The sequence below is a fragment of the Topomyia yanbarensis genome, chromosome 3, assembly GCF_030247195.1.
Source record: "Topomyia yanbarensis strain Yona2022 chromosome 3, ASM3024719v1, whole genome shotgun sequence".
Classification (NCBI taxonomy): Eukaryota; Metazoa; Arthropoda; class Insecta; order Diptera; family Culicidae; genus Topomyia; species Topomyia yanbarensis.
The window spans coordinates 428533498-428558190 of NC_080672.1; the positions used below are offsets into that span (position 1 = coordinate 428533498).

Consider the following 24693-nt stretch of genomic DNA (forward strand, 5'->3'; position numbering starts at 1 on the left):
CGCAAAATCGAATGGAAAATCGGTCGAACCCGACATTTGAAATTATCCGAAAAAGCAACATTACACAAAATACGCCAAAAAATATGAGTATAAGGCATATTATCAGATCGAAATGTGGCATGTCGATCGTTTCCTGAATCTGATAAACAGCAGATATCGATCCGGCTTAACACGCTGCGTAGGAAATGTCGGAAAAATGATCAACAGGAGGCTGTCTACAATCTCGGAAGAAGAAAACGGGGTACCCGAGGGGCCAGTACTCGCGGTAACACTATTCCTCATTTGCACCAATAATGTTTATCGACTCCCAAAGGACACATACTGCCCATAAAAGCATAAGAGTCCCATGTTGAAAAACAGCAAACTGAGAAAAACGCTGATTGTCCCATCCATTGAACCAAATGGATGGGACAACCATGTTTTGGTATTTTTTATATTTTCTAAGCAAACCCGGTAATCTTATTTGTGCAGTGTGATTCAATGGTGATACAGAATACAATCCAACGGATAACTCTTATGCTTTTATGGGCAGTATACACCCTCGTCTAAGCACACGAAATTGTTATATTAGTCACAGGTCCGAACAACCGAGAGACGAACACAAAATTGCAAACAGCGATGTGGAAGGTTACAGAATGGACTAATAGTACGGAAGCGGAAATTATTCATATAACTCTGACTAAACATTCAATGAACAGAAACCAGGCAATTTTTGATAGATTCAGCTAATTCATTAGCCCAGTATCTGCCTGGCAAAGGTCCTCGAAACACCCATGAATTCAGGTGATATAGAACGTCAACGACGATAGAACAACTCACGATAAACATACGATTAGGGCACAAAAGCCAATTGTTGAGATTCACTTTGAAGGGAAATTCCGGACGAACCGTTAATCGCCCAGTACAGCTTTCGATAGCAAACAAAAGAGAAAAGTTTTCCCTTTCGTTGACTGCAATGCATCGTGCTTGGGTAATAACGTTTGCTTCAGAAACACTCCTCAAAGTAAATTTTGACATTTGGCCTTTGAGCCCTAATCATATGTTTGTCGAGAACTCTGACTCAATTCTTCTCTAGAACGCGCCATCAGTAAAATTAGTGTCGATAATACTGTCACTCCCACAGCAAATTCCTAACTGAAAGCATCTAGTTCCTCGGGCCCAGATGGCGTTCCCTCGATTTTTGTCCAAAATGCATAAGCGAGCTTCTTGAACCACTTCGGCGAGTCTTCGAGCTATCACTACTGGAATATTCCCTACCTTCTGGAAACAGACCACGAACTTCCAGTCCATGAAAAGGTAAACAATTCGAACATTGACAGTTATAATTATCGGGAAATCTCGTGTTTGAGTACCTACACTATCGACAACCTGCTTTCGTTCACCACCTATGTACTCGATAGATTTCCCTTTCGGATTGTAAATCCAAGCTTTTTACATAGATCTATCTGCGGGCTTTGGCAAAACCAACAATGATATGACAACAGCCAAACTAGACAAACTCGTGCTCATGGCATTAAGCAATGTCTATCCGCAACCATTCCTTGCTACATCTGACATCCCGCAAGGAGGCAATTTCAACCCAGTAATATTCTTCCTCTATTTTAATGATGTTAATATCAAATTTCAAGCACCCTGCCGATGACAGCTTTGACAAATATGGGATACAATTGTTTATCGAGCTTCTTCAGAATGAACTGAACAGCTTTAGTGCGTTATGTGATCTAAACAGAATATATTTAAGCCAGAGCAAATGCTCATTCATCAGAATTCGCGGAAGCCATCCCATTCAGGTCAACTACCATTTGTTCGACTCGAGCATTCTACGACGGTCTCACTAACGTTCAAATACTGTCTAAAATCGCTTTGTTACCCGTTTTTCCGGCCAACTCTAGCATATTGTTAGGAATCCGTACTACCAGCACTGGAATGACAGAAACGAGTCTGTCCAAAGTTATTTCATACGACGCTTCACTTCGAAATCGTCGCGAAAATTATCGTTGCCATGCGCAATACACCTCGATACACTCAGCATCCGGAGGAACTGCTGTCGAGCCCTATTCGTCAGGGGATTTACTGTCTGTAAGAGTGAATTGTTCTACAATTTTCGATCGCCTAGATCTACAAAGCCGCATTCGAGAACTACGTAACTATTCTCTATTGCGATAAACATTCAGGAGAATCGACTGTGGTCACAGCAGTGCTGTTAAACAAGTTTTCAACAGAGTTGCCAATGCATTTGACTTCCACTTGACGCGAAATACGATTGAAGATATGTTTTTGTCTTTCCTAGTCTAAGTAACCATCGTTTGGGGCCAAGGGCTGATGTAGATTAGGTTGGCCCACAGTTGTACGGAAAACGAAAGCATGACCGCATCAAGTAAAAAGATGTTTGAAACTCGTGAACACTCTGCTGTTTAAAGAAATTATGCGCATAGAAAGTCTCTGATGCGCAAAATTTTCACTGAATTCCGTAAAGCCTTTGAATGATATTTAAAGGTTCATCTAGATACCCTGAAACTAAATAAAGGATCCCCTTGTAAGTAAGAAATCTTCGGAAATTTAAAGGACCTACCTGAAATTTGTAAAACGTACCTCAGGTTTACAGAATTTTTCTATACTTGATATACTTTACGATGAAACTTAAAGTCTGAAATACCTTGCTGGACTTTGCAGAACTAGACTGAGTAACACCCAACTTCTCTAAAGTATGTACATGTTCCCTTGAAACCCATACAACTTTCATAAAATTTATCCGAATTTTGTTTACCAGTAGTTTACCAAAACGAAAATTAAAGAAATCAATACCATCACGATGAGCCGCAATACGCGGTCGTATCCAGTATAACAAAACTTCGGCCAGATAAACTGAGGGTAACTGTGAATGACCTTGAGTAGTCAAACAAGATTGCTTGCTGTGAACATTTCACGAAGAGGTATCGTGTCTACGTACCCGCACTGTTAGTTGGAATCGATGGAGTAATCACCGACGCGGCACTGACAAACGAAGATCCGTTGAATTTTGGGACACCATGCATAGGTTACGAATTGCAAACAATTGCATTCATCAAAAATCAATAATGATAAGAAAATATCGTATTCTCCATTGCCTTCGTTTCGCATGACCGTCACCGGGTCAAATTTGTCCTCCTTAATCGGGTTCATCTACCAGTTCGTTTCTTGTGCCGCGGGCTATGAGCTGCCGTCGTTGTAAACGATGGGGCAGCTATATCCATTGTAATAATGAATAACGTGGAAAATGCAAAGGGAATCGTGAGGATGATTTTTGCACTAATGATGCTGAAAAGCGTCCCCACTATGGGGAGACTCCGTATGAGCGTTTGACATGTCCCACGTACCAATTGCGCGAGGATAAATTCGCTCTTTTGCAGAGGCGCTAACTCTATTTTTGAGTTAAGAATTGTTTTCTTATGGATTTTCGAGGTAGTAGCTAGTTTCAAAAGGTTTAAAATAGTTCCTTATTTGATGCATACCATTGACCCTATTCAGATGACAGTCAGTGATAAATAAAATCAACGAAGATTGAATTTTTCTGGTTGACGATCCCGGTTACAAAGAAAATGTGACTTTGCAAGCCGCAGTTGCAGATAGACTACCAAATCTATTAACACTTATGTATTGCGAACTGTCACAAACTTGGCTGAATTTTCGGTTAAATAATTTGCTCAATTTTGGTACTTTCTTGAGATCAGTATTCTGTATTCAGTATAACTGGTGTTCAATAAAAAATGAGAATGATTTCAATACCTTTCTGTAATTAAAGAAAAGAGCGTAAATTTTTTTTCTCTCCAAGAGAATTGCTCTCTGGACCCCCTAGAAATTAGAGCACGCTAGTTAGAGTGCGGCCAAGACGCGTTTGACGTATCCAAATGAGCAGAAATCTGCCGTATTTCTATTTTGAATACGTCAAATTTCATGTTCGTTTGGATACGTCATGGCCTCTTGGCCACACTCTAACTATAGTGCTCTACTAGAAATGCGTGGCATCTTACTTTTCGGTCGGATGCTGTCAGTTCAATCGAAGATGGAGTCGAAACAGCAAGCACTCCGTAAGCGTGTTGTAAAATTTTACGAAACGCGTGGTCATCGTGCAAAAAAGTTTACGGTAGACCACTTCCGAGACGTAAACGTGCCCGTGAGTACAGTTGACCGGATCCTGGCATCCCTGACAGTGGAGCGGGGAAGATAATGACGAAAAAAAGAAGGAAGCGTTGAAAAAGCTTTCCGACAACAAGGACGGAACGAGGTTGCGTGACGCCGGCTGAGAATATCACTGCTTCCAAACCTTGATTCACCGAACCCTCAAGATCGAGGACATCATCTGTCGGAAGAAGACTCGGTCCCCCGAGTAAACGGACGAACAGATAACGATCGTGATATCGCAGTGCCGGTGGATGATGAAAAACTACTGCAGGACGTCGTTCGTGCTGGACAACGGAAGTTACTTTCCGCTCTCGAAGACCCACATTTCAGGTGATGTCAGCTACTATTCGAGCGACAAGTCGGGCACACCCCCCGAAGCAAAATATAAGTTCAAGCATAAATTTGAAAAAAAATTATGCTGTGCATCCCCATATCGGACAGAGGGATTTCAAAGTCGTGGTTCAAGCCGAGCAGTCTGGTCATCAATCAACAACTGTACCAAGAATGTGTTTAGAGAAAAATCTTCTGTAGTTCTCAAAGGAGCATCATGCGGATTGGAAGTATGTCTTCTAGCTGGAAAAGGCATCTTCCCATTATGCCATGAAGACGCTGGAGTATCTTGAACAGAAAAAGATACCGTACGTGCCGAAAGCAAGGAACCCGACCAAATTACCCCAGTGCAGTCCCATTGAGGATTTTTTCGGCTCCCTCAGTGCCCTAGTGTACAAAAATAATTAGCGGTCCAAGGATACGAAGCAGTTCCGGGATTATATCTAGAAGATGGACGTCAGTGGCGTCCAGCGCTCTTGTAAGTGCATCGTGACTAAGTTGCGTCGTACGGCTGACCAGGGCCCCGTCTCCAATATTTATTGACGTTTTGTTGAAGAATAACCCCCTAATTTTCAACACCGCCTCTAAGCGGTCTCTATAAAAATCTAAATAAAACTACTAAAACCTTATTGTGTGTTGTCGTCCGCACTAGCATTTCTTCCCAACGCTCACACCTTTCATACACACACACATTGTTTGAATATTCGTAGCTTTCTGTCAAAGGCAATTGAAGCTATCTTCATTAAACAAATTTTAACTATTTCTGGAAATTTCAATAACTAAAAAAATATTTTTGAGTAGCCTGTTACTAGCATTTCACTGTAGATGTGAATTGGTTTACTGGAACAATTCGGATGTTTAGGTTTTTGGTAAAATACTTTGCCCGCCTAGAGGCGGTGTTGGGCACCTGAGCGAAAAAAAATTCCATTCCATTGATTACTTATCGTACCGAAACTACCGGAATTTTAGCTGAAAAGAAGTATGTTTTTAAAACTGGGTGAATGCTGTTGTTAGAATACGGATGTCCTTATCATTTAATTATATTTAGGGGAGTCTGGGGCTAATTGGCGAAATCTTGTTTTTTATCCTTTTGTATTAGACATATGGCGTTGTCTCCAGTTTTGCACTTCAAGTACTGTGAAATACATTCTCCAATGTGGTTATGTTGCATTACATTCTGTTTCGTACACTTTGTAAGTGATATTGAGTTTTTGAGCGTATTAGAGTGAAGAGCCTATTTTAGTCGTATTAGGCAGGGTGCCTCACCATTTCATTAATTACTCGGAATATAGTTGATGCAATGCGTATGAATTGGCACCAATATGTTTGCTTTCTTCCTATGAAACATTATGATAACAAAAATCGCCTTGCCATTTGAAACAATGCGTTGAACAAAGATGGCTAACGCCGCTCTAACCACCGGCTTCTTACGGTTAGGACGAAAATAGGCTCAACACCCTATATGAAGTTTTTAAATGTCAGCATTTTTGTTATTTAGAGCGAGTTAAAAGCGATTCCACGAATGACTAGATTTTTCGATAGCGTGCGAAAAGAACTTTCCATGGCCATAAATGCAATATACGTAAACACATTTTTTTTAGTTTGTTTACGTCGAAATTTCACCTGAAGGATTTCGAAAACTCGCTTTTGAATACAAAGTGTGCGCCTAATTTAAACGGAACATAAAAAATAATAAAGGCCTATTTACATTCTCGGTGAAAATGAACGTGAACTCGATGCGAACCAAATTGTTTTTTCCAATATCTCACTTATTAGTGCATAGAAATTGATGAAAATGGAACTAAACGATAGTTCATTAATATACTTAGCGAATCCATGCACAATTATTCGATATAATTGAACCAATGTAATAATATTCGTATTCCCCGATCAATTTAAATATTCCACGGTGAAATATGTTCGCAGTGGATATTTCACTTGTTCACCGGGAGTGTAAACGCGACGATGCACAGTGGTCCCAAAGAGCAAAAAAGGGGGTTTTTTAGATTGCGTCAAAACGGTTGACTTTAGCAATACGGTGTCTTTGAGCAATTTTCTTGGAGTAGAACTTCTTCTTCTTGTTGTAGAGAAACTCGTTACAAACATTTTACCTGAAGACTTCAACTCTCTATCTTTTAAGGTTTTTCAGATATGGGATATTATTTGTAAAAGGCCCCTTAAAAACAGTTTTTCCATCATACGTTTTCTTCTAGATTTTTTCCATTATATAAATGTTCTAGAACATTGTTTGGACTATTAAACTGCATTACTTTGCCGAAGACGGAAACTTGCTATCGCTAGTATGTGTGGAAATATTCACATTTTTTGATTGAAAATAGCTCTTTTTCCAATGTCGATAACTTTTAAACGGGCAAAAACGGGCAAACCATTTTGTAATCAAATTAAATTGCAAGAAAAGCACAACAAATGCTGGAAAAATCAGATCTCCCCAATGCGGCCCTCTATGGAAATACTTGAGCTGAAGTTTGTCTCATTCCGTCATCAAATTCAATTGATTACTCGCCATTTGGTTGCACTTGCGCCATTGTTGTGAAGTAGGCGCAAGGGAATTGTCAGTTTCCGGTGTCAGGCGTATGCATTGAGTTTTTGAACAACTGTAACTTTTGACCCAAGCACACAGAAGTTCGGATAATACTTAAAAAGCACACTTTAAAATTCACAAAAAGTTCTTAGCGAACTTTCAAGCTGCTCAAGCTTTAATAAAACTGCTTAACCCGCTATTAGAACATAAAACGTATTGCAAAATTTCTTAAAACGAGAAGCTTATGTACTGCCCGTAGACGCATAAAAGTCCCATGTGGATTTTTGTCAAAAATGAGTTATCCGTTGCATTGTATTCTGTATCACCACTGAATCACACTGCACAAATAAGATTACCGGGTTTGTTCAGAAAATATAAAAAAATACCAAAACATGGTTGTCCCATCCATTTGGCTCAATGGATGGAACAATCTTGAACAGCGTTTTTCTCGGCTTGCTGTTTTTCAACATGGGACTCTTATGCTGTTATGGGCAGTGTAGTTCCTTTATATCAACTTTTGGTTGCTTGGGTATTTACTCAAGACGTGCTTACAAAAGTAAGAAAGGATAATTATTACGACTTTAACCCTTTATTTCAGAACTGACAATAGGGGATGGGTGTAGCGTAGTTGGTAAATGAATTGCCTTGTACACCTGGGTTCGAGTCCCGACCCCGCCCATAGGGTTAGAAATTTTTCATAAAAGATTTTTCTAACCCGGAGAGGCGAACCTTAAGGTTAAAACCTTAAGGTTAAAACCTCTATAAGCGAAATAAAAAAACTAATAGTAATATATGGTGATGTATTTAATGCCGGAACAGCTCTAGTATGGACAAACTTAGGCTCTAGTATTTCCATAGAGGGCCGCCTTGAGGAGATCTGATTTTTTCCAGCATTTGTTGTGCTTTTCTTGTACTTTAATTTGTTTACAAAGTGGTTTGCCCGTTTAAAAGTTATCGGCATTGGAAAAAAAAGCTATTTTCAATCAAAAAACGTGAATATCTCCACACATAATAGCGATAGCAAGTTTCCGTCTTAGGCAAAGTAATGCAGTTTAATAGTCCAAACAATGTTCTAGAACATTTATATCATGGAAAAATTCTAGAAGAAAACTTATGATGAAAAAACTGTTTTAAGGGGCCTTTTTCAAATAATATCCCATATTTCAAAAACCTTAAAAGATAGAGTTGAAGTCTTCGCGTAAAATGTTTGTAAAGAGTTTCTCTACAACTTTGCTGAAGTAAGTATTTGTCTATCTGAATTGTTGGAGAAAATAAATTTCGTAACCCACTTTTAGGGGGATTAATCATTAATCTGATAAGACAGAAAGAAGGGGAGTTCTACTCCAAGAAACTTTCTCAAAGACACCATATTGCTAAAGTCAACCGTTTTGACGCAATCTAAAAAACCCCCTTTTTTGCTCTTTGGGACCACTGTGCGATGGGCGGAATTGATGCGTAGTGGTAAATATAAATGTCATCGCTGTTCACGGTGAACGTTCACCTTCGAATACCAAATTGCATTCTGACAAACTGTAAACTGCCAGTTGAGCGTGAAATCGGTGTTCGCTGATGAAACTGTTCATCACGTCCTCCACCGTGAACAATGGAAGGTATTCAACACATGTTCACGTTCATTTTCACCGAGAGTCTAAATAGTGCTTTAAGTATCGATTGATTTGCAGTTTTATTGAAAAGACATCTCACGCGATCCATACTTTATCATCAAAAGTGGCCAGGTGGCATCATTGCGCGTATAGTCATAAGTTGGCGAGATTTCTGCGTCACATATTTAAAATTCTGTAATGCAGCTAACAGTCTGCTCTTTTATGCAACGCATTCTCTTTTACACGATCTTCTTTAATTAAAATGATAAAATATGATAAGTGAATCCATCGCCAGCAAACCCTGGACTCCCCTACTATAAATTAGAAGTCAATAGTTAAGCACTATTTAGACTCTCGGTGAAAATGAACGTGAACATGTGTTGAATACCTTCCATTGTTCACGGTGGAGGACGTGGTGAACAGTTTCATCAGCGAACACCGATTTCACGCTCAACTGGCAGTTTACAGTTTGTCAGAATGCAATTTGGTATTCGAAGGTGAACGTTCACCGTGAACATCGATGACATTTATATTCACCACTCCGCATCAATTCCGCCCATCGTCGCGTTTACACTCCCGGTGAACAAGTGAAATATCCACTGCGAACATATTTCACCGTGGAATATTTAAAATGATCGGGGAATACGAATATTATTTCATTGGTTCAATTATATCGAATTTCGTATTTTCTGGAAATTGTGTTCCTGAAGGCAAAAAAATTTAGAATTTTAAATTCTGGAGAATAGTTGTCAAGGAAATGATATAGAACACACAGAGGTACATAGAACTTCATTTTTTACCGAACTGATAGGACTGCAACGCATGGATAAGTAGATCGCAATCCGTTCAACAGAACAAATGTTGGTAAATCCGTCGAAATAGCAGTTGTCTGTTGTTTACTTAGAAGACTCGGACCTCGGGAGAGAGCAATATGTGTCCTCTAATTTCTATTATTCTTGAAAAATTCTCCTTGCGCATTTAAACTTCTCTAGGCAAAATTCGAATTGAGTCCACTTGTCTTATTCCTCTTCTCGTTTTTCATATCATAGATCTGAAGTGGAACAAGCAACTATTAGAAATAAAATGGTAAAAGATGCCAACCGTATTGATACTTAAACGTAAATGCTTGTTTGACAACAAGCTCAAAATGCTCGAACCTAATCAAAATCCTACATTGGTCGATAAAAAGAAGCATCAGCCATTATTCTACTCAGACCAAACAATCCGTATTTCCCTGCATATTATTGTTCCCATGCAACAGATTCTAGATAAAAGAATTGAACAAAGCAAAAATATAGTTTGTACTGTTGCTTATCTAGTTCACCGTCCGAGAAGAAATTGGCCGTATATCTTACATTCAACTGCTAACAGAACTATTTGGAAACTATGCTCTTCTACATCTACATCGAGAGCGACACGATACCAATATCCTAATCAAATTATCTTTCGTTTTGGTTTAATAACAATTCTTTTATGCATTCATTTTTTTGTTTCGATTGTAGAGGTTTTAACCTTACGGTCATTCCCCTCTTCGGGTTAGAAAAATCTCTTATGAAATTTTTTAACCCTATGTGCGGGGTCGGGGGACTCGAACCCAGGTGCGCTACGTACAAGGTAATCGATTTACCAACTACGCTACGCTCACCCCTATGTATTCATTATTATCGAAGAAATTTTCTTGATTTTTTACATGTATCACGCTATTATGCTCAATATTAAAAAATCCAAAAATTTAAAGAAGTCAATTGTCAACATAACAATTGTTCCAAAATTAGGTAATTGATTGTAAACTGCACTTTATCGATTTTAACTGCTTTCATTAAAACGATAGCTTCAGAAAGCATAAACAAACAACGGTTCCAGCTTAAAATAATGAGCATCCGATTTTTTTAAATAATATCTGATAAGCCTCTCTGACCACCAAAATGCTTCTTCTCTCGAAGGGTGACATAAGTAATCATATCCCAATCCAGTATTGTCCACGTGAATCAAGCTGTTTGCCATTGTGTGCTATATTCAACATCATAAGAATCAACTAGTGAAAACAGCACAACGCACATGTATGTACAGAAAAGCTGCTATTTGTGCCACAGAAACAATCGCCTTCGAACGAAACTCAATTCTGTATGGGTGTGTAAGGTAAGGTGAACAGGTACAACAGGGGAGTAGGTTATTTAGCAAAAGGTACTATTATTTTTTTCTCTCTCAAATCAACAAGTTAATCCGTGTCCGGCACAGTCCCCCACCCGTTCAATGTTTACCTGATTGTTGATCGGTTTCGACATCGTGACTATTCCGGGCGCCCCGGAGTTCATCACCGCTCCGGTTTGCTGGTTCTTGATGATAAGCGTCTGTGGTTGGGACTGACCCTGGTTTCCCTGTGGGCCCGTCGCCTGAATTGTCGTTTTTCCCGCTACCGAACCGGTCTGGATCAGCTGCGGGGCCTGCGATAGGGAGATGGTCCCATTCGGCAGTGCCGTCGAGGTGAGGGTAACACGGTTGTTGTTCATGTTGATCACCGCCTGAGTTCCGGCACCACCACCAGGAGCAGGATACACCAACTTCACTGGTTCATTCTTTGGCATGTTCGACTGATGATGCGGATTGTTATTGTTGTTCGTAACGTTAAACGGCGGTGGGTGTTGGCCACCAGCGGAAACTACAATTTGATTGCTAATTATGTTAATCCCGGTAGTGCTGGTCGGTACCGTCGACATCAACGCCGGAGGCGTAGACGGTGGCGGAATCCCGGTTGCCGAAACGGTAATATTCTTACCGACCACCACGGTTGTAGGTCCGGAGGCTGAACTAGTGATCACGTTCTGACCGCCACTAGTGGCAATAATAAATGTTTTACTGTTATTATTGTTGTTGTTATTACTGCCGTTGCTGTTCATAACATTCGAAACGATTTCACCATTGGTAACACCTCCGTGATTACTGTGCTTCTGCTGCTGCTGTTGCACTGTACTATAAATGGGGGTCGTTCCTCCATTTGACACAATTGCACTAGTAAAACTATTACCACTGTTTCCGCACTCGAAATTTTTCCCGACTTGTTGCACCTGGGTCGTACTCGATTGATCCAACTGATTTTCCAGCGTTCCGACGATCGCACTCACCGCGGATTCATCGACATCTGATTTAAGAGCTTCCTCCAAAAAGTTGGCAGACGCCATTTTCTGTCGAAGTGACACTGCCCATTTTTGTTCGAACGCACTTGCGCTGCCTGAACGGGCTTGTCAACGGTGGCCGACCTGTCACCGCTGTCATTCCGCTACACTTTCGAACTTGCTGTTTGTCGGCGGGAGTGATGCAAATTGCACAAAAACACACTAATAACAGTCGAAACAAAATTGATTACACTTCACGCTGCGGCTAGTTTATGTTCGCAAGGTATTTTGCAGTTCATCAGGCCAATAAATAATAGATTCTATGAGATAAACACTATTTTTCTTGCATCATACACAAAACAGCGTTCTTTTTTCTTCCTCGAGTTTTGACACTACATCGAACGCAGCGCCACGTTGCGGTCACTAGCATAAGTGCGCGAACAGTTGCAGATCAGGTTGCCAGACGAGCAATTAAATCTTCTTAACACAGAAAAAAATAATCATTTAAATTTATGGATTAAATCAATAAGAAAAAAAGTGAATCCCAAGATAACGCAGCCCGGATTGCAATTTACAATAGTATTTATCCTACAAACAAACATCGAACAATAAATATTATGGTAATTACTGTTTCATCATTGTTCCATGCAGTGTTCTCGCAATAGATTTACAAGTAATCTTCATGTAACAAATAATTTTACAGTCCAGCGAAAAAAATGATGCAATATTGCCTGTTTCGTCTATAAATATAGACTTTCGTGCACATTTTGAAAGCAGAAAAATAAATATTCACACGTTAAACTGCACGGTAAACAGCAAATAAATAAACCGATTACCTTTTACACAATCCTACAAAGGGCGTTAAATGTTGCTTTTGTTAGCCACTGCAAGAACCAAACTATGGTAGACACAGTGTGAGCATATTTTCGTGCGACAAAATTATTTTTCTGTAAGTCTAGTTGGGGGTACAATTTGCAATAAATTTACAATAAATTTTACCACAGATAACAGACGCTTATAGGCTCGATTCGAAACCTGTCTAAATACCCGCTACTGAAATTCCGAATAAATCAGACCCTGAAACACGTTCGGCAAACGTTTGTAGATGGCGCAATGGTCAAGGCAATGCAGTTGTCAAACACGTGTAGTAAACAGTTGCGTAGATGGCAATAATGAGACGGATTTCTAACGTTTTTCAATTTGAAAGTTTACACAGGTTTTTTAAGAAATTTAGTTCTAGCCAAAACGTGTGAATCTGTGATGATCTAGCCTTAGCGAATCTGTGATTTTACTGTTTCCGAGAAAAAAATGTATGGGATAAACTCAATTTTTTTTAATATTAAGATACATAACCATCATCTTTTTTACTGTAAAAATTAACTGGATTTTACATTGAAATTTACTGTAGAAACCTTAAAAACTGAGAACTAACGTACAAGTGAAGTTGTCAATGTGTGTAAGGAATAAAACGGTCGTTCTGAAATGCAACCAGCAAGTTGCCACTAGCCAGCGCTACAATCGGCCAGCAAACGCTATACGAACGTTGCGTGCAAACTTGGATACATTGGTGATTCATGCCTGCGAACCTGTATGCGATAATGATTTTCAGCGTATTTTATTTAAATGTTTACACAGGTTTTTCAGGAAAGTTCTAGCTTATATATCTGTTCTCTGTGCCTTAAAGTAAATTATTGTATAATTACTGTACTGTCACAGTGAAAATCATTGTTTTGTTCCTCCTTCCTGCTTTCATTTTGCTTTTATTAGGCCAGTGGGTTCTACCCATTACAAAAAAAAATTAGATGCCTCCATTGGCGTGCTGGAAAAGTGGGAGTAGGCTGTATATCAACCGAGTATTTTGACTTTTTTCGTAACATTGCTCAATCGAAAGGTCCATAAACTTTATGCCCAATATGTACCTGTACAGTTCCTTCTGGTTTAGTCACAAGAAGTTTTAAGTTTGTATGTGAAAATAAATTCAGTAAAAAATGCTAGTATCACGTTGTACATCCCAAAATCAGCAGATATAATATAGAGCGAAGATTGCAAATTAATCCAATTTTGCAGTAAAAAGAAGTTCTAATGAAAAATTGTGTTGCCGCTCCTTTTCGCACAAGCTAAGAACAGCAAATTTCCAAAAAATCGATTAACCTTTATAGTTAAATGACTTTGTCGGGGAACCTTATAACCCTCAATTAAATGTTTCGTTATAAAATAAGCTATACGAACATAAGTTTTGAAGTATGAAGAGTTACTGTGGGATTTTTTTTAAATTTTGAGCTTTTATTTCCGATTTCCAAATATAGTACTATAGAAACATGAAACTTCATGTGGGTGAACTAGAGCTATCGGGAGAGGTTCATATTTTGCAAATGGTTTGAAAACGGATAAAACTTGAACAGAACACTATTAGAAATTTTTGGATGATTCAATGAAAAAATTAAGTGTAAAAAACCTAATAAAAACGACTCCATATTTTCTTCTAATCTGTCACCCCTTGCAATTGAAAGAATCCGCAGCGACTCTCGGTGCTGAGTAGAAAACATTACTTCGAATTTCTCGGCTGACATCAGCAGGCATCATTCACGCCTACAAACACACATACCAGTCCAAACACGTTAAGAGAACTCAAGTTCTCATTGAACATTTCTCACTCATATTAATAAACGGTCTATGTCTCAACTGTGAGCAAAAATCGCACCAACATCTCTCCTTGGACTGCAATCACAAAAGGCAATCTCTTGACAAATGCCACCAATATATTCTCATTTTATTGTGTTTGTGTGTTGCACAATGTTCTGAAGTCAACAAACATTTGAGGGGTAATAAAATCGACATAATTTTTGATTTACATAAATTTACAGTCTTATTGCTAATTTATTTTTGCATTTGTTAACGTCGAGCCCCATATCACTATATTTTTCCCTGAAACCTTCTAGAAACATTAAAGTTTCATTAGATCCGGCATTTTTGTAGTCTGTGTACGTACATTCAGTTTAACCGGAATGCCCCCTCGTAGCTATCTACTACTACTACCAGTATGTGTACGACGTCGTAGCCAAATGATTCGCACGAAGCCGAAAAGTCTTGATAAAGAAGAAACACACGTTCGACGAACAGAAAAAAAACCTTCACCACACTCCCACTTGGCTCTTCTTCCGACTTGGAGCTCTTTTGCTTCCATCGTCGTCACCTAGTAGTGGCGTGAAAATGTCAGAAAACCACACACGAAAAACCACAAAATCAATCGATTCCACACCGGTATCATGATTGAAGTATAAAACTATTATCACTTCTTCGATTAAGTTTACTTTTGATATTCAAATCGGAGACAATTTGATACAATTTTCAAACTAACTCCGGACGCACTCACCAATGTGCCTATAGCACAAAATCTGTTCACTCGCTTTGCACTTCTGTCAAGTCCAGTACAAGGAACAACAGCACGGTGCTTCCAAAAACAAATGTTGCAGTAAAAAAAATTCAGTCCCACTTAATTCATGACCATATACTTAAATTTTAAGTCATTGCAGACTTTCTTTAAGAAATTTTAAACTTTCACTTCATAGTACCTAATCGACGTGGGAGTGAAGGCCACTGTTTATAAACTGAACTTCATGCATTCATAAATCGTTTCTGCTATTATTAGAGGATTTACGTTTTCTTTCAGGACATCATAGTCTAGGCTATCAGTTGCAGATTGGGTTGTTCGTTGTTATAGTTCCATTCTGCTCGTTAGGCATTTTTCGACACCGTTTTACCATTTGATTCAATTTTTTTATAGACAGCGATATTTCCTACTAGTACTCAATGAGGACATGTTTGATCAACTTTGCTGTTGCACTTTTCTGGTTTTCATATAAGTAAAAAAAATCTAACAAGAATTCACTCGTGAGAAGATTCACATTAGATTCAGTTATCGAAGCTCCGTACCATCGCACCATTTTACCGGCGGGTGGTGAAAAGGAGGAGTATTCTTCAGAATCGATTTTCCATTCTCTCTGCTCCGGTGATGAAAAATCCTTGCACTTTTTCGAAATACTCCACTTGATCGGACACTTGCAGACTGGTTTTCCACAGCCGAACCGGATGCATCCGGTTCAGGCTGCGATCAAAAGTAACACGTAATCTTCTTGCCCTAGCCCCGTAAAGTGACCGACCTGATAGCAACTTTGAACAAGGCAAAAATATGGCACCTTCGGGAACAATTTCGCAATCCCAACCATTCCAGCACGGTTTCAGATTCTTTCAACTATACACTCGTGGAGTTTCGTAAATCATCTACCCACTTCCGGTTAGCATTACACACTTAAGATCCTGGAACATTCACAGTTCCATTTACTTTTCTTCCAGATCAACCATAGATGAACACTTTTTTCGATCTCTTTTTTTCTGGTGACCACTTTCTTCTTCCTAGTTCCGATTAGTCAGATAGTGTCGAGAAAAATATATGCAAAAATTCGTGTATAAGAAGAGGTGAATCGTCTGCACCTTTTCCTTTTCCAGCGCGACGCGGCGACAGCGACACCACGAAAAAATGAGAGTTCTCTGACGCGCGGCTCCACAGTCTGGCGTTGGCGAAGGATGCCAGCTCTGCTCTGCTCTGCTGTTGTGTGTAAATTCTACTGCTTCAATCGAATGTGTTGTGTATTGTATGCAGGTTCGCTTCATTCAAAACTGGCGAAAATCTCACCTACGGTTCGTGGTAGTTGTGGGAGAAATGAACATTAATCGGTCTGGGAATGACTGGCGAGTCACACGCACACTACTTCAAATCCAAATACATAGAACTGAGGAGTTGAAAGTGATGCCGGGCATTCAAGTTTTTATGCTATCGCAGAAATATTACTCACTTCAGATGAAGAAATTATGGGTTTGCTAGCTTAATAAATTTAATTTCTTCCTCAAAGTTTGGATTCTAGTCAGGTTAGTTTCATCTAACGAATGTTTTGTTGAAACTAAGTCGGGTTTCAGTTGATACGAAAGGTTCTCTATTTTCAGTTCAATGAAGGAAATCTGAACACTAAACCACTCGAAAGCTGTTCAGTTATTTTTGTAGTCGCATTGTGCAATAAAGGGTGTCACGATAAAAATATGTTCAACCAGGAATGCGTTAAAATTGACTAAATATTAATATTGGAAAATTCAAATTATTTTTCTCCAATTTATCAATTTCTATAGAATAAAGATAAAATTCAATTTCTGCTATCAGATTCTTCATAGCCACCTCGTCCATTTTATTCGCCGCATAACGCCAATTTGCCTTAAACTACTTATCGCTTTCAAGTTTTTTTTATTCTGCCTCAGATTCAACTTAACAATGGTCTAATATTTCTCGATTGCGTGGAACTGCGGTGACAAACCACTCCTTGGCCATTTTTCCGTAATGGCAGTACCAAATCTGACCAAAGCAACAACGATTGTGTTGCTTCAGGAGTTTATGATTCCACGTCGCATAGAGGTATCCCATATATCCAAATTAAATATCGATCTCCTACCTCTGTTGTAAGTAGCCGGGACCTAGTGGAGTTTTTGACGGTTTCGTTGTCTCTAAAACAAAACGCTGTACTAATTTCCCGATATAATATGCTGGATTGAATTTGCATCCGGGTGAACTATTTTTTATCTTCATTCCCAGAAAATGACGGAGGTCGCCGAGCTTCGTCATGGTAAAACTTTCTTGTAGGTGCTCTTTTAGAAATGTTTGTCACACAATTTTCAACATATTTCAATGAATTTTTAGGAAGAATCGTGCATACCTTGCCCAGTTCAACCCCCCCCCCCCCTGACTTCGCGTACTAGAATCGAGCACCAAGCTCTCAATTCCTATGCTTTAAATGATGTGAATGATGTGAAAATTAAAGCGGCTCGAAAAAAAATATTAACCCAACCAATGGCAGTGATGGGCATTTTCGGAAAAGTAATTTCTTACACTTGTGATACATGATTCAGATATACTTAGGAGCACGCCATACAGCTCATACTAGAAACTTCTTCACCCTGGATTTCAAAACCTGGGACATAAAAACGCAGTTCATATGGGTCATAAGAGCCAACACTATAATTGCATTAGTGCTTAGTCCATCGCAACATAGGATCCGAAAACGAATATGCGGCGGAACATCTGAGACAAAAATCCTGCTATCATGAAAAACACCTGAAATTCGGTATTTGGATACTTGCTGCTAACAACTTTTCAACGGAAAAAGGTTTTTCCATCTGTGATGCAAAATGAACAACCACTTACCTGACAGAAAAAACAACCACAGCAAAGCAAAATATCCAGTTCTACATGGGTTAGTGCCTCTTGAGCCACGGGAAACTCGTGAGTCCGTCATCAGGTCAATAGAACCGGAATTCAAATTTCCGGACACCTTGCTGAGACGAAATAACGGCGATTGGAGAAAACTAAAAAGCTTCTGAGTTGGCTGAAGCATCCACTTCAAAAGAATCCTTTAATCTTTTTCACAGCTTTAACCAAGACCAAAAGGTAAATCAGATGGGTTGCATCAGACCGTAATCTGGTTTCTATCGTCATTTCAACCAAGTTTCCGACTCATGTGATGGTTCAAGGGGTAGTCTCCATCGTGGAAGGTGTAATGGCCCTGTGTTTATAAAATCAAGAATAATAGCCAATGTTTACTTGAAGGTCTGCAGGATGTTATTGGACCATAGATGAAAACGGTTGATGTAAGTCGTAATTTCCTTTTCCAAAAAGACCTGATCATAATGCTGAGAAAACACAGACATGACTTGTGAAAAATGTTTCGGAATTTTGGAGTTAATAGGGGACCATTGCAGACACAATACCATCATTTGGATTGTTTTATGTGAAATGTCGTCATGCATTTACCGTAAAAATTCGTCACTGACAGGATTACAGGTCCTGCAGTGATTTTATTTATTTCATTCTCATATTTCACGCCACCTGAATTACAAAAGTTGCACTATTAGAATGAATGATTCCAAAATTTGTTGTGCTTCCTTTAATAAGTTATGAAATTTTCGTCTCGATTTCATCTCATCAGAATCTGACACTAGCTTAGTGCCGGATTGACGCTTGCTCCAAAAACGAAAACACGATTTATGTTTCTGAGCAAACCCCTAGTCCCGCGTGATATCCCGCAAGAAAAGAAGTTCATTTTAAGCTGTTGGGAGCTAGTGAAAGCGAAACATTTGGTTTTGCTTAGCAAGCCAATGCAAGATGCAGCATGTTATATTTCTCCTCAGTGGAGAAAAAATTTCAGGTGAAGATTTTGTTTGACCACTAAGGAGAAAATTGTTTAAAAACCACATTTGTATGTTAATGGCACCTAACTTTTAACTAAATTTGTAATGATGTTTGCATTTCGACTTCGTCTCATCAGAATCCGACACTAGCTTTGTGACAGGGCTAAGCTAGCGCCGGATTTCACACGACCACGTAAAAATGATAGACATTACCCCTTCTACCCATAACCACAGACAAACAGACATAACACTCGAAATAGTGCTTCACCCGCTTTAACGGCCATTTTAAATATATTTGTAGTTGGGACTGTGACCACATTTGCTATTATGGCGCCATTGACATATGAACAAGCATATGGGGGATAGAACTGTAGTGAAAAACTAAGACAAGACGAGACAACTGGCTTCTTATTTTTGGTTTTCTTCATTTTTTCGTGCCCTGCTGAAGAATTGATGACAGTTATGCGGCTAGCGATGTTGGCAGTGCAGCCAATTTCTTTCTCATATTTGGATATGTTGCTATAATACACAATGTCCGTTTCATTAACAAACATTTAGCCATATCGAATACAGGCCCGATGAGAGGGGGAGGCAGCCAGGGCAATTGCCCTGGGGCCCGGGTCGTATTTGGGGGCCCGCGATTTTACCCGGAAGATGGGCGAACATGTCCGGTATACACAGAAGAGCAATATAAATAGCAATACTAGTTTCTTTGTAATCATTCGCTTTATTAAATTGTTATATGATAAAAGTATAAAAAATGCAAACTTTATTTGACAGTTGACATTTGTTAAAACAAACGTTCTTAAGGGAGTTGCCTACTTTGTGTACAAGTTAAAAACCGTGTTTTATTGCTTGAATCGACGGAATACACTACAAAATATTAAGAAGCCAATTCAAAGTATTTTCGAAGAAAGCAATAGAGCATCAAACAAAAATGCGAGCGCACGGACAAACGCATCCGTCCTCTTCTACGTTCGCTTCTTTGTTGGTGGTGCCGGTTGTTGGCTTGGAGACACTGGGCGTGATTGTTTTTGTGTGAATATTTGTTACTGTCAGATCCGTAGATATTGGTTTTGCAGCCGTGTGTGGTTTAGCATAAGATATATGTGTGCTGTTTACAGTTATAGTAGGTGGGCTGTTCTTAGCTGCTTTTGCACAAAGATTTCCCTGGTGCAGTGTCTTTTTTATAGAACTCGCGCATAGGATCCTACCATGGTTGGCCGTCGAGAGCGGCGGCGGGCCCCAAGGCTAGTGTTACTGACTGGCCCTTCTCAACTTACTTATTTGAATCTTGATTAGAGGACTTGTATATATTCATTCATATATCAAACTATGCTGCTGTTGCTAAAATTGCTATGGTTACGAGTTTTTCAATTAGCGGGTTCCTGGGTACTCTTTTGCCCTGTTAAAAATGTACACAATGGTTAACAACCTTATTAGAGGTATATGGAGATAATCCGTGTATTCGCACCACGTTTGTGTCATCGCCTTTATATATACAGAGGTACTGACTTCATGTTGCCACATTCAATGATATATTTAATTTTGCGCAATAAACGCTTCTACTTGATTATTAGTCTGAAAAATAATCAGTACACTATGTCCAACTATGAAATTGTAAGGTATAGACATTGATCATCTTTACCTCCATTTGCAAATTTGATATTTTTAACTTCTCCAACAGGTGATTTTAAGGGACACCTCGAAAAGTAAACAGGAATACAGTTTGACCACAGTACGGCCATTTCCCGCTTTGATCGTCATTCATTTTTATTCACGTTCGACACAGTAGGTTGAAGTAGGGGAGACTGGGGCTAGTTGGCGGGGTTTTTTGGTTTCAATTTTTATCGCCGATTTTTTTAAAGTGTTTGACTCATTGTCTCCATTTTTAGAGACAAAAATATGTGACGCGGAAAACCCGCAAACTTACCCCGGCCCCGGGGTAAGTTGGCGGTATGTGGGTATACGCCAAAAACTAAGCAATCAAATGGAGATTCAATTACTTCAAGGGTCCTTTTGGAACGTGCTGAATGTCTTTTCGAGAAAACTGTATATTAACCGACATTTGCTATTATATTTCAGTTTCAATACCCCGCAATTTTGACTTTGACGCGTACTCCCTATACAAAAGAAAATTTTCGAAATTTTTTATGCAATTGGCCGGAATAAATGTCTCCTACATTGGCGAGATACACAAGAAAAAGATTTTCTTACTTTGGAGTGAATTCCAGAAATAAAAATATTTCATGATTTTATTGCACTGTAAATAGTACCGCCAACTTATCCCACGTGCAGCACCGCCAACTTGCCTCAACCGCATATTTTATTAAAAATTATTTAAAAAATTACTTTTGTTTGTGGATAGATGTAATATCTATACGGATGCTCTTTTCACGCGCTATCGAAAAATATAATCATTCGGGAAATAGATTTAAAATCACTCTAAATAACGCAAAGCATTTAAAATTTAGAACATTTACGTGGTATACTCGAAAACACAATATCACCCACAACTTCCACCAAACAAATCGTTTTGCAACAAAAACACATTGGATAACGGGTTTTACCTAACTTGAGGTACACAAGAAGAGCCAGCGCTATATGTCTAATTGAAAGAGAGAAAAAGGGATTCCGCCAACTTACCTCAACCGCCAACTAGCCCCGGGGTCCCCTACGATATTTTGCTTCTGTGGTTTAGACAAAATGATACACGGGTAGATTTATCTGTTGGTAGCGGTGGAGCAGTTTTTAGCTTTTGTTGTTAGCAAGAATAAGGTAGCAAATTCAGCTCGTAATTCTCGTTTAACCCTACAACGGTTTCGTAACTTTTTCTATACGTAAACGGTTTTGTGGGTACATTCGTACCCCAGAATTAAAACCGCTCTAATATGCCTAGTTTTTATTGAATTTATAATTAAATTAGATAGTTTTATTCAAAAATAAGCCAATCAAAGCAGCCTTTTCAAAAATAATCGTGCTTTGCAAATTTTTTATGCACATTTTCATTTTTATACAATTTGTCCTAAAAATACGTCAACATCCCTTTTTAACCTTAATATTGCTATAACTTCGGAAGCTTCTAACCGATTTTTACTATCTATACGGCGTTGTAAATATTATTAAATTGCCTTTTGAACAAATAGTAAATAATTCAAAAACCGACCAAAAAGTGCATTTATTCCGATGCTTGTTTGAACACCAAATACAAATACAATAAAAATAGTAAATATACAGGAATATGCAGTAACGAAGTTAAAATAGGCGATGAAGGAACAGACCAGTGCATTGTACGTTCCAGAACTTGGGCTACAGAAGATGAGGAATTGAGTGGTGCGTAGTACATATTATATACAAATCATATTTTGACATCAAAACCAAAAAATACGATTACGATCCAAGCGCCTTTTCTAGTTACTTTGCTATAGTAGCATTATTAAATCAAATAACAGATTTAATTGTTCAGCTGTGTTGAAGTCTATACAATTTCACGCAAGTTACTATGTATCGATATTTTGCTTATAAAAAAGATATAATAAATTTTCCGAATTATATACACATGATAAAACACTAACGTAAACGGTTTTGTGGGGTACATTTGTACCCCAGACAAATTTTAAGCAGGCACTGTTAGGTTATTTAAGTGAAACAAATAGGTTGCACCAGCTTTAATGGAAGATTAATAATCAAATTGATTTATGATAAAGTTTGCTTGCAGTTAAAATAAACCGTAACGGAATAACAGGGATTGCAAATAGCTCTGGGGTACAAATGTACCCCACAAAACCGTTGTAGGATTAAAAATATAGAACAACCGAGAAAATTTTCTAATCATAGCTTTTATGAAGGTTTTTTTTGGAAAGGAATGTGACGTTTTAATGTAGAAGTCGGTTTTAATACGCTGTTGGAATATGCAGTAATAGACAAAAAATGACACAGAACGCAGTAATAAGGAATTAAACGCAAATAAAACAACTGCGAGTACAGCGGGCAAACGACTGCTAGTACTGGTGACTGAATTGAACTGATTTGATTTCCTCACAAACATCTTTAGCGACGCCCAAAATTAGTGTTCCATCTTAACACAAAGCATTTTTGGCGAAAAAATATTTTAACGTGCTATAAAAATACAAATATACAAATAAAAATTTATTTCAATTACCGGTTAATTAAGGTCAGTCTACCTTCTCATCCCTCCCGGAGTCCAAGCTAAAATCGTTCCGCCATAGATCCCCTGCAAAAACTAGCCCCACTGTGGATAAATTGTGCTGCTATTGTTTTTTTTTGGAAATGTTCTTTGAGACCAGCTATTCGAGAAGTGAAACAATTACTAAAAGTGAAAAAGGTGCTCAATGTGGCAGGAGCTAATATCCTACAATTGCACCATATAAAACATTAATCACAGTCATTCGTTACGCGAAACAACATACAACACGCCAACGAATGCGGCAACGTTAACTAAAGCATCCCCGTATATATAGACAACGGCTCTAAACAGGTGCGCTTACACGATTTATCTCTGCCCACTCCTGACAAGGCGATAAAAAAAGTTTATATCAAGGTACGGAGAAATGGATTTAATAACATTGAGGAACATTTTCCAGGGTAATTCTAATTCTTTTCCTGTGGTGAGAATGCTTGTGAACAAACTAATTCCTTTTTACAAAACCATTTTATGCATATTAACCGAACATGGAACATCTCATCAGACAACACCGGTTATGCACCCAGGGCAGATTCCTATGCGCAAATTCTCCAAAAAACACTGCACCACCTAAAACATTGTACAGAAGTAGCTAAGAAAAGTCCGCCTACTATAACCGCTAACAGCACATCGTTATCTTATGCCAAACCACAAAAAGCTTTAAAACCAAGATGTGTGGATCTTACAGAAACAAATATTCACTCAATAAAATACTCCCAGTGTCTGCAATCCAACAACCGGTTCCACCAGTAAAGAAACGAACGCAGAAGAGGACGGATACGTCCGTGTGCTTGCGTTTCTGTTTGGCGCTGTTCTCTTCGAAAATACATTGAATTGGCTTCTGAACGTTTTGTAAAGTATTCTGCCAATTCAAACAAAAAACTCGGTTTTGTTGACCTAGTACATAAAGTAGACAACTCCTCTAAGAACGTTTGTTTTAACAAATGTTAAATATATCGTCGGTTGTCACGGTAAAGTTGGACACATGTTAGTGAACTCGGGTGATTCGTAGTTATACTGCCTAAGCTCGACCCTCATTAACAGAAGACGAAGATTAATCCCGTACGATATTAAGCCTGTTCTAATGACCCTGCCACTTCTAGTTTTCCGATCTGTTTACTTCACATCCTTGCTCTCACTTGAGTACTATGGCTCTAATTTTCATAAATTTCCCTACCCAGTAATCTCTAGCTAATTGAATGTCGTTAAAATGTAAAAAGAAAATGTGACTAACATAGTCGAAATAAAAAAGGAAAAAAGTTAAATATAAAATAAAGCTCTGGTATCCACAATTTCGAATTCTCAAGTTATTAGATTAAAATGTCTTTCAAATTTTTCTCCGCTTTCATCATATGACAATTTAATAGGGTGAATAATTACAAAGAAATTACAATTCTTATTTTTCTTGCTCTTCTATGAATACCAGACGTTTTCACCCATCTTCCGGATAAAAATTCGGGCCCCCAAACGCGACCCGGGCCCCAGGGCAATTGCCCCGGCTGACCCCCC

The 24693-nt window shown here is 38.7% G+C and overlaps 1 protein-coding gene across 11 annotated transcripts in view; it reads right to left on the reverse strand.

Annotated features, from left to right (window-relative positions):
* The window catches only part of LOC131693337 (transcription initiation factor TFIID subunit 4), a 69369-nt gene extending 53012 nt beyond the window's left edge, over positions 1-16357 (reverse strand). For 2 of the 11 annotated variants that reach the window (XM_058981070.1, XM_058981068.1), the window contains exons 1-2: positions 15124-16332; positions 10899-12230 (exon numbers count right to left, since the gene is read on the reverse strand). In XM_058981070.1, coding sequence (XP_058837053.1) covers positions 10899-11816 — 918 coding nt within the window. In that variant the 5' untranslated portion in view covers positions 11817-12230; positions 15124-16332. Of the gene's footprint in view, positions 1-10898; positions 12231-15123 lie in introns of all 11 variants that reach the window. The other 9 variants (XM_058981062.1, XM_058981067.1, XM_058981066.1 and 6 more) reach the window with 9 other exon arrangements.
* Between the last annotated feature and the right edge of the window lie 8336 nt (positions 16358-24693).